Below are 19,103 nucleotides of genomic sequence, written 5' to 3'. Positions count from 1 at the left end.
ACACTTGTTGTTGTACGAAAAAATTGAAGATTTTCGAAAAAAATTTCAAATTTTGACATCGGAACATGAGATCTCGTTAGAATTCTTAAGAAATTATCTTTAATATGATATATGTTGTGCGAAAAAATAATTTAAATCGAAAAAGTTATATGCGTTTTAAAGTTATGAGATATTTTTAAATTAAAAGTTAGTTACACCTAATTTGTTGTAAATTGACATTTATATCCATATTGACGTTTTTTGTTATCGTATTGACATTCCGGAGCTAATGATCTAAACCCTTAATTTGAATATCTAATGACTATTATTTAATTGTAGTTAGCAATTAAGCCGTGGTTATTTGACATTTTAAATATTTCATAAATTCATGGATAATTTGATGAATAATTAATGTACTGCAAATTATGGTATCTACTTTCATTGGAATTGAAACATATACAAGTCTATATAAATTATAAATGAGTTCACGCATTAATCGACTTATCTATGTAGAACTTTTTTCATTACATTTTATATTATAATTTTTTATTATTTGACCGCATGTAACCGAACTCGTATTTTGCAGAATTCAACTAATCAAGTTCGATCGAGTTGTGGATTAAGGTCGGAAATTTCGCAGTGAGTAACGGGTATATTATTTATTATTAATATTTCCTTTCTTGCATTCATGTTGTCGTTGTGACTTGTAAGAGTAACAAATTATACTCTCTCCGTCTCAAGATAAGTGACTTGTATTCTTTTTTTGGTGTCCCACTATAAGTGACCTATTTCCATTTTTAGCAAAAAGTCATATCTCTTACTTTATTCTCCACCTACTTTATTTTCTCTTCTCTCCTCTACTTTTCCCTCTCTCAGAGCATCCACAATGGATGCCCTAGTGCATGCCCAGTGAGAGCCCTAGTGGTTGCCACGTCAGCATGCCCCATCTTTCTGCAATGGTGGAGCCCTAGTGCATGCCCTATATATTATCAATTTCTTATTTCAATTTTAATTTTAATTTTTTTATGTTTACCAATTATAAATAGCAAAATTAGACTTTTAAATTAAAGAACTAGAAAAAAACATACATTACTTAATTTTTTTTTTTAAGTTACAATAAAGAGGTACAATTTCAACGACCACTACGTGCCCAAACTTCTTCAATCATGTTGTTCATGAGATCAATATGAGCTTGTTGGTTGAGCATGCTCTCTTGAGCTTGTAATCTCTCGCTGAGTCCATAGGGTAAACCTCGAACGACCGGCGGGGCTGCATGACCTGCGCTCGGAGCTGCTTCATCGTCGGACCACTGGCTAGCTGCACGACCTTCATCGTGAATAATCATGTTGTGCAAGATGATGCACGCGTACATGACATTGGCGATATGATGCATGTACCAGGAACGAGCCGGACCTTTCACTATTCCCCAACGCGCTTGAAGCACACCGAATCCTCGCTCCACGTCCTTCCGTGCAGCCTCCTGCTTTGCCGCAAAAAACTCTCTCCTCGCACCCGTTGGACAGGAGATCGTCTTCAAGAAAACTGGCCATCTCGGGTAAATGCCGTCGGCTAAGTAGTACCCCATATGATGTTGTCATCCGTTGGTAGTGAAGCTGATAACCGGACCGTTGCCATTGCATTGCTCGGTGAAGAGACTGGACGAGTTCAGCACATTGATGTCGTTGTTGGACCCCGCCACGCCAAAGTGAGCATGCCAAATCCAAAGACTGTGGTCAACGATTGCTTCAAGGATCATCGTCGGGTGGGTACCCTTATACCCACTGGTGAATTGGCCTCTCCACGCTGCAGGACATTCTTCCACTTCCAGTGCATACAATCAACACTCCCTAACATTCCAGGAAAGCCGTGCACCGTATCGTGCATCCGCAGCAGGTCCTGACAGTCTTAGGCATTCGGCTTGCGCAAATATGTGGCGCCGAAGGCGTCAATAACGCCCGCACAAAAATTTACCAGACACTCCCGGCCAGTTGTATCCCCGACGTGAAGATACTCGTCGAACATGTCCGCCGTAGTGCCGTATGCCAACTGACGAAGCGCAACAGTGCACTTCGTCAGCGGGGATGGACCCTTTCTATGGGCCGCATCTTCCCGCCACTGGAAGTACTCGTCGCGTGCCTCCAACGCGTGAACAATCTGGAGAAACAACTCTCGCCGCATCCCTAAACCATCGGCGAAAAACCGGCGCGCCCCACCAGGGATGTTCGGCGAAGTAGTCCTCGAACAGACGTTGATGAGCTAGGACGTGCTCTCGACGGACGGATGTCCGTCGGCGGATGGGCCTCGGGACCTGCTCTTGCCTGCTGTTCGGCTTGCTCTTGCTCATGTATTGCACGAATACCGGCGAGAATCTGGTTCCCGAAAGCAAACATTGCGCGTTCCATAGACCGACCAATATCTTCCCCGGGAAACATTTTGGAAAAGTGAGTGAAAGAGATATTGCAATGGAGAAAGAGTTGAGAGAGATGTGTGCGAGTTGTGTGAAAAATGAGTGAAATTAAGGTATATTTACAGAATTGAAAAAGAAAAAAAAATCAAAAACGCGTGATCGGGCGCGCCTCTGCAATGGGCGCCCGATCTCACGCCCGATCGATCGGGCTCAGGATCGGTCGCGACCGATAGTTCGGTCGCGCTCGGGCGTGACCGAGGGCTGCAATGGATGCCCGACCACGCCCAAGCCCGATCTCGGCCGATCGGGCGCGCGATCGGACATCCATTGTGGATGCTACTTTACTCTATCCACTTTAACTTATCTAAATAACATTCCTTAAATCTCGTGCCCAAAAGAAGTAAGACACTTATCTTGGGACGGAGGGAGTACTATATAGTTATAACAATATATAGAACTTAATTTCATGATTGCAGTCACCATTTCTCAAAAAGTATGAACATTTGGTTCGCCACGAGTTTTAATCCATAATTGAAAAGATAAGAGAGATATAGAAAGAAAAAGTTTTTAAAGTTTGTTTGTGAAAAATAAGTCTTACCTCATTAAAGAGAAAGAAGTTTCCACAACTAAAAATTTCATACTTTTCGAGAATGAATTAAAAAAAAATAGTTCATATTACTTGTTAATGACAGAGGGAGTACTTAAGGACTTCATATAATATCTTGAAACCCAATGGCCAATATCATTGTTCTGTGTGAATCACGAATTTGCTCTTTCATTACATTTAAATAACTTCTGTATGTAATATAATTAATTCTAAACTATAATAGCCATGGAAATTACATGACTTACATCACTCAAATATTTCATGTCTTCTTTTCCCTGTTATTGTGTTTTCTCGTTTTAGAATAAAGATGCAAAATATAAATCCATAAATCTCAAAATCCAACACAAAATATCCAAAACGTAATCGCATTTAAATGACGGTATAAAAAACTAATAAAAATAAGTAATATTTCCAAAACTGATCAATTGCTAACTAATTAACAATCCCAAACTAAGGCTAAATTTTAGCCATTAAATTAGAATATCTAGTGGTTGAAATAATAACCACGTGAATTATATATTTAATTAAGAAAATTAATAAATAAAATTAGAGGGTATTAATGTCAATTTCCTCTCATTCAAATCATCTTAAAGCTTAAAATTTACGTAACTCTCTCGATTTAAATTATTTTTTCGCAAAAAATATATCAAATTAAAGATAATTTATAAGGATTCCAACGAGATCTCAATTGCATATGTTCTGACGACGTTCGGATGATGAAATTTAATATTTTTTATTTTAGTTTTCATAAATATTGATAACCAGATTTTTATCAACAAATACATCAAAAAATCTCAATTAAACCAAGTAAAAATCTCAATAAATATGTGTTGATATTTTCTTGTACTAGTGTTGATAGTTGATATTTGTAATACACTATGTTGATATAAAAAAACATTCACGAAAATTATCATATGATAACATAATGACGATATTACCCTTTTGTTGATATTTTGCCTACTATTTATTGAGATTCGTAAGATTTAATTTCATCCACTTATTTTAAAATCTAAGGGTAGAGATTTGACATTGATTTTGGATTAAGGTCCTATAAGCATTAGAATATGACCCCTCTTATCCTATGTTCCTATTGAAATATAACATAATAAAATGGTCAATAAGAAAAGAAAAATTAAACAATATGAAAAAACTGATTCAATATAATCACAGAACGCATGGGCGTCAAAGAAATATAGTCGTAGCATTATTGACACAAGCCATTTCCCGTTCCCACGAAAAAATCGAATGTCGCAAATACTTTTGAGACAAGTCCTGCCTAGGATCAATTTTTGAAGAGATGCAGCATTATTGTGACATACAATATCAATTCCTTCTCCGATGAAGAACCCGAATATCCTGAAATTTCCAACTACTTTTGAGATAAATCACACCTAGGACGATGGTCATCTGTGTTTGCATTGAATTCAATCTCACCAATACTGTTCAATAATATCATCATCCAGGGTACAAACTACCAAAAAATATTAATGACTATTGCGTCAGCATGTATATACCTAAATTAATGCTTACCTTTATCACACGTTTTTCTAATGAATCACACGCTTCAACCAAACAGCAAACATATCGTGAAACATAATACTCCCTCCGTCCCGCTTAAGATGATATGTTTTCCTTTTTTGTTTATCCCAACTAAGATGACACATTTCATTTTTTGGTAATTTCCTCTCTCCAATTAATACAATCAACCACGTTTTCTCACTCCTATTAAAATATTCATCATTCTTTATCTTTCTACTTTAATACTTAATCTCACATTCTCTCTCTTCAATTAAACCAATAACTTCTAAAATCTCGTACCGGCTAAACAATGTGTCATCTTAGCCGGGACGGAGGGAGTAGCAGTCATGAATGGTCGTTGTATCTAGCACCAATTCTAGATATTTTATACTACTAACGAATTGAAGCCATGAATTATTCAACAACTCAAGATTCACCTGCAAATTAAAATCACATGCATTGATATTTGACAAGTGTAGAAGAAACATCAAAAAAACAAAAAAAAAATGAAGCATTACCTAATACATATGTGAAGCTGAAGAGTAATCAAATGAGAGACGCAATAGTTGGAGTTGGTCGCGTATGCAAAATGGCATTTGGGAAAGGAACTCAACTTGAGTTCGACTATTACTACAATCTCTAAGATCGAGTTTCGTAAGGTTCGAAATATTACTAAGCTGCATACTACAATCACTTCTGCATTCAAAGCATGTCAAAGAAACCAAACTAATAGCATTGCGAATCACCATGGATCTAATTCCTGCAAGGAAAGACAAGTTTAAATGCTTCAATTTGGAGGGGCCAACTATTGACACATTTTCCAACTTGCTAGAATATTTAATTGACAAATATTCTAGAACAAGACAATTGGAGACCAAAACTGAAAGTATTGATCGTTCATTTCAATGTCAATTAGAGACAAATTTTTAAGGCATTCAAGACCATTCGTATCCGGAAGTCTATGAAATGTTAGACCACATAGTGAAATATGAATTATTTCAGCTCTCTTAAATAGGGCAAACTCGAACCACCTCTCAATCACAAATATGTCACATGTATAAAGGTCCAACCTTAACTCTTTTATCCGACTGCCTCTATGTGAATTCAAGACATGATTGATTATATCTGTGTGACATCGATCCCTGTAAATGATTTGATCTATGTTATCGAGTGCATATTTTGTGAAATTGAGATGAGTGATGTAGGCATGAAGATGCCGCCAATGAGATGAAAGTATGCTAGTAGAAATCGCTTCATAGATGGTTAATCGAGAGATTATAGAGACGAGAATATCGGTTGCCAAATTGCTGATTCTATCTTCATGCATCATCTACACTACACACATGATAATTACTCTTTCCACTCGACATTCACTATAACCAATGTAATATCATTACAAAATTGCACAATGTTAATGATCATATAATGGGAAAAACATGATAATAAGTGAGTCGATCCTCGCCGGCAGCTCGAAGCTGACTATGGAAAATGTATATGCCTATAAAAAATTGTTCCCTAGACTTATACTTCTAAAATATAAATATATACACGTGTGCTATGCACAGATTAATATATTTTTAAAATATTAATTTTAAATTTTAAATTAATTAAAAAATTAGAATTAATATTAATAACGTTCAGTATGAGTAACAATTTTAGTTATATGAGAATAAAAAATCTATACAAATCAACATTGAAGCATAATAATGTTGATGAAAGTTGTTGTTCCCATTTTTCCTCTCTCTCTTAAATTTCCAAGAAGAAGAAGATAGAAATGTAGAAACGTTTAGAAGAGAAGTGAGAAAGGGAAGGAAGTTACAAATGGATTTAAAGATTCCTCATGCGACCTTGTTTAAACCGCAACATCCGTATAAGAGCTCTCTATGGCAAACCTTCAAGAACCTGCCCGAGTCTGCTGTCTCCCTTGTGGAAACTCTTCTATCTGTGGAGCCGCACAAGAGGGATCCGGCTGCCTCAGCCTTGGCTCCCGAGGTACCGCGCGTATTGATAATGATAGATCAATGACCAAAATCCTTTCTTTATCCGAATGCCAAATGACATACCTAAAATCTCCCACTCACTCCACTTAATCACATATGACTATATAAAACCTCCCACTCCCTCCACTTAATCACACATTTAATAGCCTTTAAATTATATATATTTAATTTAATATAATTTTTTAAATTAAATGACAATTTTGTAAATTTCTCCAAATCTCCCTTTTTATATATTGTATAGATTTGAGCATATCTATATAGTCGTTTTGCTATTGAGCTCTAAATTATAAATAGATGATTTTATTTGATTAATTTTGATCTTCTGGGCCTAAGCTGAGATATTGATTTAATCTCAAATATAATTAAGAAATGCGAATAAGAGAGAACTAACTAAAAATCAAATTAAAATTATCACGTTGGTTCAGATAGTACAATTTTATTATTTCCAGAAGTATGAATCCGAATCCAATTTCTCTTCTTTGAGTTTTTATCCAAATGAAGACTTTCCTTTTCTTCTATTATTAGTAAATCACAATATTAAAATATATATAGAGTCAAATCACGGCAACTTTCAACCACCAATCTATAATTATGCATCATACTCCATTAATATTATAATATATAAGACCACTCATTTTTGCCTCCTTGCAATAATTCAGATTCTGCTTTGTAGATTTGACCCATATTTTATTTGGTTTTCTCAACCTCTGATCTCATAGATGATGAAATATCACAATTGTCTCTAGTATATATGTATGTGACTTCATGAATATTGTGTAACCAAATTTCTCTCATTAATTCATCAACACAAATATAAAGTTGAACAATATGGTTGGAGGAGTAGCCAATGGTTGGGCTGCCCGGGACTCATCCGGTCACCTTTCTCCTTATTCCTTTAATCTCAGGTTCCGATAGCACCTCTCGCGTTTCCCTTCTCTTTTTGCGTTTATACCGATTCTAATAGCTCATAAATTGTTGTTAACAGGGAAATACGCGCAGATGACATTTTATTGCGCGTACTATATTGTGGAGTAGACCACACTGATCTTCTTCAGGTCCGGGGTCAGATAGGCAAGACCAGCTATCCTTTGGTTCCGGGGTAAGTATAAATAATTTGTAATACATGCATTAAATTTATTTAATAAAGTAACATATCTACTATACTTTTATGAGGTGGCTATTTTCTTTAGAATATAGCAAATGAATATTTTGATATTAAGTCCATATATCATGAGCAATTAATGAATGTGCAATGAATGATGAAGTCATGAAATAGTGGGAGAAGTAGTTGAAGTAGGGGTAGAAGTGAAGAATTTCAAAGCTGGTGATGTGGTTGGAGTTGGAGGAATCATCGGGAGTTGCGGAGAATGCGATCTTTGCAACTCCGATCTGGAGCAGTATTGCCGCGCCAGGATCTTAACCTACAACCACGCCTTAGGCGACGAAACTATCACACAAGGCGGCTTTTCGTCTGCCATGATTGTCCATCACAGGTCAATAACTATTACTCTCTGTCACATTTAAGATATAACCTTTCAATTTAATTTGTGTCAAATCAAGTCCACTTTCTTTATATAATAAAATATTATTTTTTCTTTCTATTGATTAAAATATTCTATTACATTTAAATTCTCTATTTTAGTACACTCAACAACTCCATCCAAAATTTGTGTCTTTCAACAGATTTGCAGTAAAAATACCAGAAAAGCTATCGCCGGCGCAGGCTGCGCCGCTCCTATGCGCCGGCGTGACAGCATACAGTCCACTAAAACAATTCAAGAATCGTAAAGAGGTTGTGAGAGGAGGAATCCTAGGGCTGGGTGGAGTGGGTCACCTCGGTGTCATGATAGCGAAGGCGATGGGGCATCACGTGACGGTGATAAGCTCCTCCAATAAGAAGAGAGAGGAGGCGATGGAGCATCTTCACGCCGACGCCTACCTAGTCAGCTCTGACGAGGCTGCGATGGCAGAAGCTGTCGACAGCCTCGACTATATCCTTGACACGGTCCCTGCTCTTCATCCCCTCGACCTCTACATTTCGCTTCTCAAAGCGCAGGGGAGGATGTTGTTAGTGGGGGCACCTCCTCGACCACTTGACTTTATCGCTTCGAATCTCATTCTAGGTATGCGCCTTTTTAATAAATATGATACGACAACAAAACGACTAGTCAGCAACTTTTAGAAAAGTTTGACCTATGTTCTCATTAAGTAAGGACATTTGTTTAGAAAACGCTATGATTAACTCCAAGTTATCTATTTTACCAAACTGCCCTTGTATGTATTTGTTATGCAGGGAAGAAGGTGATGGAGGGGAGTTTGATGGGGAGCATGAAGGATATGGAAGAGCTGCTGAATCTGTGGGCGGAGAAGGGACTGGTGACCATGGTCGAGGTGGTGAATGCTGAATATGTTAACGAGGCATTTGAGAGGATGGAGAGAAACGATGTGAGATACCGATTTGTGCTTGATGTAGCTGCATGGGCCAACAAACTTCATTGACCCTGTAATGGCTGAATTCATGTTTGTTCTTTGTTGAAGAATGTGTGATGAAGTTTTCATGCATGATCGCATCGAGGTTTCATATTGCATCGTTTTCCTTGGACGAGACACTCTACACGTAAAGTAGGTGACCGTTTATAGGTGCTTTTCGTGTGTTATTTTCGTTGTACTGAACTTGGTGATTATTGTCTCGTGTGTTTTCTTGTGTTGTTTCCCTACAACTTTTCGTCGGCACTTTTTCTAATAACGATATTACGTAGTGGTGTTTTTTTTCTTTTTGGTGATGCTTATGGATTGTTAACATGGAATGTGATCAACACATAACTAATTTTAAACGCAGAATGCAAAACTAAAAAGAAATAGTAGGTCATTATAAGAGAACACATAAGGTCATTGCTACTTTGTTGTTTCACTATAAAAAGTTCGGATTTTAAATTGGCCTAGTTCTTTTTCAGAATCTCATCTTTAAATTGTTTAATTCATCTTAAAACCTGAATTTGCTATATTACACTAAAAATTGAAGTACTTATAAAGACACAAACACGAAAGAGTGAACAATAAAAACCTCAAGGACACTCATATTATTTCATTCACCAATGCTTTATTCACTACACACATACACACAATACAAATTAAAATATGTTACTTTTACTTTACATTGATTAACATGGTGAAGTTACTTTATCCAAAAATATGAGCCTCCACTTGTTTAGATAATTCAAGTCCTAAATTCAAGAGCCCCACTGGATGTGGATTATCTGGTTTGAGAAGCTCATACTCTATAGTTTGAGTCATGAAATCTACACCTCCTTTGGTCTCAACATGATAGCTTAACACCATATTTTTGTAAAGCTCCAAAACATCTCCTTCAATCACTTTAAATTTTACTTGTTTCTTCGCATCATCTACTTCTATAACTTGTTTTGATCTTTGCTCCTTTCCATCTGCGTGTATCGAGATTAAGACCGAATTGTCATTTGAATGATAGTACTAACTTTGAAACTAAAACACAAAATCATAACTTGTTAGTCTTTCTCAATCGTCCTGTAACAGTCAACACAGAAATTAATATGACAAAATCAAATATAGTATAACAAAAACTTGAGAGAGCAAAGGTAGTTACCAAGGACGTATTTCCATTGAATAATGGAGCCACAAGTTCCGAACTCTCCTTGGTGGAGCTCGCAAGCTTGGATGTTGGAAGGGCAGACTTTGACGAAGTGTTTAGGGTTCTTCGACATCAGATGATGAAACACATCGCCTCCGGCCTTAAACGCCACCTGAGCCACAAGCTTACATGGTAGCCCAGCCATGGTTCTTTAAATATATGTATGTATTTTCTCTCAAGATTGTAGATGATTTACTTGTTGATTGTCAAGTCCTTATATATATGTGTAAATGAAGTTTGCAAGTTGTATTATTTCAATCATTTGACATGATTCACATGTATTTGTTTATCTATTCTGTTGGACAATGAATAATATACCTTGTTGTTGGATAGTCAATTTTATACTTAATCATATACCTAGGTTGTTGGATGTCACATTAGGTTGTTGGTAGTCTCATTTTTAATGAGTTGCCCAATATTATTATCTCATGTGTGAAATAGAGATATAGGGTTAAAATATTAACTTTAATAAAAATAGAAATTGGTGATTGCGATCATGAAATTAAGTTCTATATTTTGTTTAGAGTTAATGATGGTTTCAAAAAAACAAAACCAATCACATTAAAAAAACAGTTAAAAGATAAAAATGAAGAGATTCTTCCATCAAAAGAAAACCAATCACATTAAAAGTACCAAGTTATTACTATATATAGTACTATAATTTGTTACTCTCACAACGACAACATGAATGCAATAAAGGGAAAATTAATAATAAATGATATACCTGCCACCCATTGGGAGACTTTTAGCTTTAATATGCAATTTGATCGTGTAGAATTAGTCGAATTCCGCCAAATACGAATTCGGTACACATGTGGTCAAACAAAAAAATATATGTACATAAAATGTACTACCCCCGTCCAACAAAATTTGTCTTATTTTTCCATTTCCGTCCGTCACCCAAAATTTTTCTCATTTCACTTTTACCATTTTTGGTAGTGGACCTCATATTCCACTAACTCATTCCTACTCATATTTTATTATAAAACTAATATATAAAAGTAGGACCCACAATCCACTAACTTTTTCAAGTCACTTTTCATTACATTTTTTAAAACTCGTGTCGGGTCAAAGTGGGACAAATTTTGGTGGACTGAGGTAGTAATGAAAAAAGTTCTACATAGGCATGTCGATTAATGCGAGAACTCATCTACTCCTTCCGTCCCACAAGAATATGCACTTTCTAATTTGGAAACTATTTTCTCTTTAATGAGGTGGGACCCATTACCCATTAACAATACTTTAATTACTATTTTCTCATTACTTCTCTCTTACTTTACCAATTTTGTATTAAAACTCGTGTCAAACTGAGGGAATATAATTTATAGACTTGTATATGTTTCAATTCTAATGAAAGTAAATACTCCACCTTAATTTGTACTCCCTCCGTCCCATAGTAGATGTCACGCTTGGGAGATAGCATGTGATTTTAGGAGATGTTATTTCGTGTGTTAAGTGGTGAGAGAAAAAATATAATTTTATATTTGATGTGAGAGGGAACTTTGGAAATGTTACATGTACTGAAGGGTAACTGTTCATCAAATTATCCATGAATTTATGTAATATTTTAAATGTTAAATAAGTGTACTCCATAAGTTTGTCACTTGGTTGTCATCCGGATAATTTTCAAAATACAAAATAGGAATAAATATGAATGATAAATAATTTCTAATCATAATATATTTTTATAAACACATACACTATATTAATATGACAAATAAAATAATTTATGAGATTGTAGATAAAAGCACCCGCAACAATGTCCTTACGGACGAACGTCGTCCGTGCAGACAGCGCGGCGCGCAGCCGTCCGCCGCTGCGCTCTCGGCGCTGGCACGGCACTGCTCGATAATAAGAGCACGTCCGTGCCGCTGAGCAGGCGACGTGGGGGCACGCGATTGGTCAACGGCTTAGCCGTTGGATTTTCCTTTTTTAAAAAAAAATAAAAAATAATACCAAAAATTAAAAAAAAAATGGATTCCCAAAAAATAGAGCCGTTTATTACCCGTTTTTTTATTTTGAATTTTTTTAATCCCAAAATCATCTATAAATACACACATTTATCATCCACTTTTCACATCAAATTATCTCTCTCATTCATATTTTTTTCATACAACTCATCTACATCTTCCTCTCTCACTCAAATCCTCTCTAAAATATTCAAAAATGAGTTTCACCGATATCATGGCGGAAGCGGAGCGCGAAGAACAAGAATACTATGAAAAATATTGTGCCGCCTATGAAGCCTATGTTGCCGCCAATACCCCCCGCCCCTCCTCCTCGACCAACTAGATCAACTCGCCACTACATCCATCGTGACCGGGAGGGAGCCAACGAAAGGCTCGTTGCCGACTATTTTTTCGACGAGCCGCGGTTTCCAGAAGATTACTTTCGGCGCAGTTTTCGCATGTCAAAACGGTTGTTGCATATTGTTAACACATTGTCCGCCCATGTTGAATACTTTCAATCACGTAGAGAGTGCGATCTCTGCAACTCCAATATGGAACAGTATTGCCGCGCCAAGATCTTAACCTACAACCACGCCTTGGGCGAAGAAACTATCACACAAGGCGGCTTTTCATCTGCCATGATTGTCCATCACAGGTCAATAACTATTACTCTCTTCGTCCCATTAAAAATATCAATCTTTCAATTTTAATTTGTCTCAAATCAAAATATCCACTTCTTTATATAATAAAATATTATTTCCTCTCTGTTAATTAAAATATTCAATTATATTTAAATTCATCTAAAATTTCGTGTCATTCTACAGATTTGTAGTAAAAATACCTGAAAAGCTATCACCGGCGCAGGCTGCGCCGCAGCTATGCGCTTGCGTGACAACATATAGTCCACTGGAACAGTTCATGAATCGTAGTGGGATTGTGAGAGGGGGAATCCTCGGGCTGAGCGGAGTGGGTCACCTGGGTGTCATGATAGCGAAGGTGATGAGGCATCACGTGACCGTGATAAGCTCCTCTGATAAGAAGAGAGAGGAGGCGATGGAGCATCTATGCGCGGACGCCTACCTAGTCAGCTCTGACGAGACTGCGATGGCAGAAGCTGTAGACAACCTCGACTATATCCTTGACACGGTCCTTGCTCTTCATCCCCTCGACCTCTACGTTTCGCTTCTCAAAGCGCAGGGGAGGATGTTGTTAGTGGGGGCACCTCCTAGGTCACTTGACTTTATCACTTCGCATCTCATTCTAGGTATGCACCTTTTTAATAAATATGATACGACAACAAAATGACTAGTCAACAACTTTAGAAAAGTTTGACTTTTGTTCCCATTTGACCATAACATTTTTAAGAAACACTAAAAGTTGGGATACGAAACATGTTATGTAACACCCCGAAATTTAGAACCCTAAAATTTGAACCCTAGAATTTATTAGTGATGACGTGGAGTCGTGAATGCATTTATTTCACGTGATGCTATGGCCGAGTTGAGTCTAGGGTTTGCGTTGAAAGTTTGAAAAGTCAAACTTATTGATTTTATGATGTGGCATGTGATTTATTAAACTATGTGATTATGTGGTAAATTAATTGTCTAAGGGTGAGTGAGAATATTAGAGAAAATTTCCATAAATACTTGTCACCCTAATTCTTGAGATTTTCGACCCCCTTGGATTTTTGAAGAAGAAATTCTATTTTTTCGGATTTAATTTAATTCTTGGGATATTTATCCAAATTAAATCCAAGACCCAATTATTCCTTATTCTTCTAGAGAAAAATCGAAAACCCCCTTTTATCTAATAGTGATTTTCGAAAATCACTATATTTGGGAAGGAAAGAATTATTTTATTTTATTTGACTCCCTATTTGATTTCTTTCCATACCTAGAATTTAATTATTCTACCAAATCTTTCCATACTTCAAGAGATCCTTACCATACCTTATTTTAGTTAATATTCCAAAAATCCATGCCTTATTTTAAAAGGCTAGAAATCGCCCCTTGCCTTGTTCCATGGAGGATTTTCCTTATTTTTATTTTGCTCCATGATATTTTATTCTATTTGGAAAATATACCAAAAACAAAACCATGGCTAATTACCTAGCCTAATTTTCGAAAATTAGGAGAAATTGTCATATTCTATTTTTGTTAATTCTTCTTTCCTACTTCACAATATTAATTTTATTTATTTATAAGGCATAAGATCTTACCAAATATTCTATTCTTATTACCTAAAGATCTCATTGGACTCTATCAATAAGAGAACCCCCTAACCCTAGCCCCATATTTTCACCCCCTCCCATACTACACGCCCCCTTCCCCTTCTTCATACTCTCTCAATTTTCTTCTACTTTACTCCATTAATCCTTCATCCTTTGAGAAGAAATTGAAGTTTGATCCAAGAATTCTTGAAGAACCAAGCCTTTACTTGTTTTCTACCGATCGTTTTTCTCAAAAAGGTATTTTTGTTTAAGAGTTATGCTTGTTCTTCTACCTCTTCTTTTCTTTTTTTCCCAACCGATTAATCGGTATTCTTGAACCTTCATGCATATTAATTGAGCGAGAGTGGGATAAAAGGGATGTAGAAATATGTATGCATGTGGTGTGTGTTGTGCGTGTGTGTGTGTTATGCGTGTGTGTGTGTGTGTCGAAGTGCGTGTGTGTGTGTTGTGTAGTGTGTGCTTGATGGCTAAATATTCTTGTATGACATATGATGATAGATCTAAGGTTGAGATACTAAGGAAAATATGTATATATGATAAGCGTGACTTGAAATTAATGATTTATGATGATTAAGATGAGTCGATGGGAAAGAGGGAAGTATTGAGACATGCATAAGTTAAGAGTTATAATTGAACCTAATTTGTGAATATGTGCCTATATGAATTAAAAGGTGAAACCTCGGTTGCGAAGCCAGATAACGGAAAAGCGAAACTACTTGAAACTTAAGCAGTCGAGGTGGGCTTTACTCTAAAAACTCTCTCTCTCTTATTTTGTTAAAAATATTGATTGGAGCTATAAGGGTGGTTTAACTGTTATGCCATGCCTATATTTGATTAAATGTGATTATTGGATATGCTTATACGAATTCGGGCCTGAGTATGGGCCGCAAGCCCTACCAGGCTGTGTACACGATGGGATCGTGAGCCGTCCTTGCTAGTCGGCCGGTCTCGTGGGCGAAAAGTGTGGCCACACTTTCGTCGCACTATGGAACTTATGATTGATGAGAAAATGGGAGGTAATGTTTTGACTGGCCAGTCTATGAAAATATATTTTGTGATACTCGTGATATCTTTCTTAACTGTTTAAAACTCGAGTTCACTTGGTAAGGGTGGCATAACTTATAAAACGTTTTGGCAATGAGCTCACTGAGTATTTCAAAATACTCAGCCCTGCATGTGTTTTCCTTATGTGTAGGTTGAACGGCGACGAGCGGTGGCGGGTGTTGAGCATGTTAAGTAATTAAATGGATGTTTTTGAACTTCAAGCGTAGTTGTGTCTTCATACACAGCTGCTTTTCTCTCTTGGTTGTTTTCCACTGAGTTTTTGTTATACTCTGATATTGATTCGATTATTTGGCACTCTTCTTTCGTTTTGAGGCCTTCGCCCTTTTTCTTGAGGATTTATTTTTGTCTTTAAACTATGTCATACTCTTGAGATTTTGACCGTTATTTATGAAGCCCTTTTCTTTCCTCATTTAATTCCTTTGGTCTAAAATTTTTAAATGCAACCCTAGCCTTTGTTGGATTTCTTAAGTACGTTTTGGTAGCAGCGCCGCATTTATTGTACCCTAGGAGGGCGGGCTGTTACATGTTAACTCCAAGTTATCTATTTTACCAAACTGCCCCTCGTATTTGTTATGAAGGGATGAAGGCGATGGAGGGGAGTTTGATGGGGAGCATGAAGGATGTGGAAGAGCTGCTGAATCTGTGGGCGGGAGAAGGGACTGGTGACCATGGTCGAGGTGGTGAATGCTGAATATGTTAACGAGGCGTTTGAGAGGATGGAGAGAAACGATGTGAGATACCGATTTGTGCTTGATGTAGCTGCATGGGCCAACAAACTTCATTGACCTTGTAATGGCTGAATTCATGTTTGTTCTTTGTTGAAGAATGTGTGATGAAGTTTTCATGCATGATCGCATCGAGGTTTCATATTGCATCGTTTTCCTTGGACGAGACACTCTACAAGTAAAGTAGGTGACCGTTTATAGGTGCTTTTCTTGTGTTATTTTCGTTGTACTGAACTTGGTGATTATTGTCTCGTGTGTTTTCTTGTGTTGTTTCCCTACAACTTTTCGTCGGCACTTTTTCTAATAACAATATTACGTAGTGGTGTTTTTTTTCTTTTTGGTGATGCTTATGGATTGTTAACATGGAATGTGACCAACACATAACTAATTTTAAACGCAGAATGCAAAACTAAAAAGAAATAGTAGGTCATTATAAGAGAACACATAAGGTCATTGTTACTTTGTTTCACTATAGAAAGTTCGGATTTTAATCGGCCTAGTTCATTTAGAATTTCATCATTAAATTGTTTAGTTCATCTTAAAATCCAAATTTCCTATAATAAACTAAAATTGAAGTAATAATGACACAATCATGAAAGAGTGAAGAATAAAAACCTCAAGAACATACATATTTATTTCATTCTCCAATGCTTTATTCACTACACACATACACAGTATTTTTTAGCATTACAAATTTATAGATGTTACTTTTACTTTACATATATAGATTAACTTGGTGAAATTACTTTATCCAAATATATGAGCCTCCACTTGTTTAGATAATTCAAGTCCCAAATTCAAGAGCCCCACTGGATGTGGATTATCTGGTTTGAGCAGCTCATACTCTATAGTCCGAGTTACGAAATCTATGCCTCCTTTGGTCTCAACATGATAGCTTATCACCATGTTTTTGTAAAGCTCCAAAGCATCTCCTTCAATAACTTTGAATTTTACTTGTTTCTTCTCATCATCAACTTCTATAACTTGTTTTGATCTTTGATCTTTCCCATCTGCGTGTATCAAGATTAACACCGATTATAAGTTTTTATTCTTTAAAAAATAATTGTCACTTAAATGATAGTAGTACTATAAATTTTGAAATTAAAATATAAAATCATAAATTGTCCCATAATTGTCAAAACGGAAATTAATATGACAAAATCAAATATATTACGAAAATTTGAGAGAGCATAGGTAGTTACCAAGTATGTAATTCCATTGAATAACGGAGCCACAAGTTCCGAACTCTCCTTGGTGGAGGTCGCAAGCTTGGATGTGGGAAGGGCAGACTTTGGTGAAGTGTTTAGGGTTTTTCGACATGAGATGATGAAACACATCGCCTCCGGCCTTAAACGGCACCTGAGCCACAAGCTTGCATGGTAGGCCAGCCATGATTCTTCAAATATATGTATGTAGTTAATTATGTTTCTCAAGATTGTAGATGATTTACTTGTTGATTGTCAAGTCCTTATATATATATGTGTGAATGAAGTCTAGAAGCTGTATTATTTCAATCATTTGACATGATTCACATGTATTCGTATATCTATTTTGTTGGACAATGAATGTATCTTCATGTCACTTTCATGCATGATTCACATGTATTCATATACTCTCCCCGTCTCACGTTACTTGAGGCGTTTATTTTCTTTTTGGCATGAAATTTAAGAAAGTTGTATTTAGTAAGTTAAATAAAGTAAAATAAAGTTGACGATAGAATAAAGTAATAGAGAGAAGAGAGTAAATTAAAAAAAATAAAGTAGGTGTAATTAGACGTTTTTTTAGCCAAAAAGATAAATAACTCAAGTAACTTGAGACAATCCAAAATGAAATACGACTCAAGTAACTTGAGACAGAGGGAGTACCTAGGTTGTTGGATTATCAATTTTTCACTTAATATATTATACCTAGGTTGCTGGATGTCACATTAGGTTGTTGGTAATCACATTTTTAATGAGTTGCCCAATATTATGATCTGATAATGTGTGAAAGGGAGGTATAGGGTTTAAATATTAAACTATAATAAAAATAGAAATGGTGACTGCAATCATGAAATTAAGTTCTATATATTGTTATTATTCCTTCCGTTTCACCATAGTTGAGTCATTTTACTATTTCGGGAAGTTTCTGCATAGTTGAGTCATTTCTTTATATGGTACTCCTAACTTTTTCTTTTTTTTCTTACTTTACTCTCTCTTACTTTATCCTCTCTTACTTTATCTTCTAACTTTATTCATTTTATACTTTATTCTCTCTACCTTTTCCTCTCTCTTACTTTTTTTTATCTATTTATTTAACACACCCAACATTACTTTCTAAAACTTCGTGCTGAAAAGTTCCGCCTCAACTATAGTGAAGCGGAGGGAGTACTATGTAGTATAATTTGTTACTCTTACAAGTCACAACGACAACATGAATGCAACAAAGGAAATATTAATGATAAATTATATACCCGTCGCAGTGAGCGAAATTTCCGGCCTTAATCCACAACTCGAACTCGATCGAACATGATTAGTCGAATTATGCAAAATACGAGTTCGGTTACATGTGGTCAAACAATAAAAATTATAATATAAAATGTAATGAAAAAAGTTCTACATATATAGATAGATTAATGCGTGAACTCATTTATAATTTATATACTTGTATATGTTTCAATTCCAATAAAAGTACCATAATTTGTAGTACATTAATTATTCATCAAATTATCCATGAGTTTATGAAATATTTAAAATGTCAAATAACTATAAGTTTGTAACTTGGTTGTAATCTGGATAAATTTCAAAATTACAAAATAAATATGAATGAGTAAATAATTTCCAATCATCTAGTATTTATTTATAAACACATACACTATATTAATATGACAAATAATTTATGAGATTGTAGATAATTCCTTTGGATTTTAGAGATTTAATCCGTTTATCTCGCAAATCCGTGTCATCATCTTTATCTA

At 35.8% G+C, this 19,103-nt stretch overlaps 4 protein-coding genes and 1 pseudogene across 4 annotated transcripts; 2 read left to right on the top strand and 3 right to left on the bottom strand.

Annotated features, from left to right (window-relative positions):
- Positions 1-1,111: 1,111 nt before the first annotated feature.
- On the bottom strand, positions 1,112-1,564 carry LOC125220544 (uncharacterized). The gene has a single exon (XM_089065257.1). The coding sequence runs from the start codon at positions 1,562-1,564 to the stop codon at positions 1,112-1,114; it is 453 nt and encodes a 150-aa protein (XP_088921383.1).
- A 5,692-nt stretch (positions 1,565-7,256) lies between these two features.
- Positions 7,257-9,284, top strand: LOC148932856 (putative cinnamyl alcohol dehydrogenase). Its single transcript, XM_089064661.1, has 5 exons — positions 7,257-7,416; positions 7,497-7,610; positions 7,777-8,004; positions 8,195-8,634; positions 8,805-9,284. Exons 1-5 carry the CDS (start codon positions 7,340-7,342, stop codon positions 9,008-9,010), a joined length of 1,065 nt encoding a protein of 354 aa, XP_088920787.1. The 5' UTR covers positions 7,257-7,339; the 3' UTR covers positions 9,011-9,284.
- A 277-nt stretch (positions 9,285-9,561) lies between these two features.
- Positions 9,562-10,411, bottom strand: LOC148932855 (kirola-like). Its single transcript, XM_089066134.1, has 2 exons — positions 10,134-10,411; positions 9,562-9,954 (listed from the first exon to the last, which is right to left on the bottom strand). Exons 1-2 carry the CDS (start codon positions 10,321-10,323, stop codon positions 9,692-9,694), a joined length of 453 nt encoding a protein of 150 aa, XP_088922260.1. The 5' UTR covers positions 10,324-10,411; the 3' UTR covers positions 9,562-9,691.
- Positions 10,412-12,678: 2,267 nt separating this feature from the next.
- LOC148932854 (putative cinnamyl alcohol dehydrogenase) lies at positions 12,679-16,457 on the top strand (annotated as a pseudogene).
- A 298-nt stretch (positions 16,458-16,755) lies between these two features.
- LOC148932853 (kirola-like) lies at positions 16,756-17,575 on the bottom strand. Its single transcript, XM_089066233.1, has 2 exons — positions 17,350-17,575; positions 16,756-17,157 (listed from the first exon to the last, which is right to left on the bottom strand). The coding sequence occupies exons 1-2, from the start codon at positions 17,537-17,539 to the stop codon at positions 16,895-16,897; spliced, it is 453 nt and encodes a 150-aa protein (XP_088922359.1). The 5' UTR covers positions 17,540-17,575; the 3' UTR covers positions 16,756-16,894.
- Positions 17,576-19,103: the final 1,528 nt, after the last annotated feature.

Source organism: Salvia hispanica, chromosome 2 (assembly GCF_029641045.1).
Source record: "Salvia hispanica isolate PSC_SH4W2 chromosome 2, Shi_PSC_v1, whole genome shotgun sequence".
NCBI classification, from domain to species: Eukaryota; Viridiplantae; Streptophyta; class Magnoliopsida; order Lamiales; family Lamiaceae; genus Salvia; species Salvia hispanica.
Note: the sequence above shows the minus strand (reverse complement) of the source record. Positions and strands in the feature narration are given on the sequence as shown.

Bases quoted from the DNA above. Each gene is read 5' to 3' on its own strand.
- LOC148932853 (XM_089066233.1), bottom strand. From the start codon at position 17,539: ATGGCTGGCCTACCATGCAAGCTTGTGGCTCAGGTGCCGTTTAAGGCC. The intron at 17,158-17,349 runs GTAACTACCTAT...TGATACACGCAG, and splicing joins TCAATGGAATTACATACTTG to ATGGGAAAGATCAAAGATCA.
- LOC125220544 (XM_089065257.1), bottom strand. From the start codon at position 1,564: ATGGGGTACTACTTAGCCGACGGCATTTACCCGAGATGGCCAGTTTTC.
- LOC148932856 (XM_089064661.1), top strand. From the start codon at position 7,340: ATGGTTGGAGGAGTAGCCAATGGTTGGGCTGCCCGGGACTCATCCGGT. The intron at 7,611-7,776 runs GTAAGTATAAAT...TGAATGATGAAG, and splicing joins AGCTATCCTTTGGTTCCGGG to TCATGAAATAGTGGGAGAAG. The intron at 8,635-8,804 runs GTATGCGCCTTT...TTTGTTATGCAG, and splicing joins CGCTTCGAATCTCATTCTAG to GGAAGAAGGTGATGGAGGGG.
- LOC148932855 (XM_089066134.1), bottom strand. From the start codon at position 10,323: ATGGCTGGGCTACCATGTAAGCTTGTGGCTCAGGTGGCGTTTAAGGCC. The intron at 9,955-10,133 runs GTAACTACCTTT...CGATACACGCAG, and splicing joins TCAATGGAAATACGTCCTTG to ATGGAAAGGAGCAAAGATCA.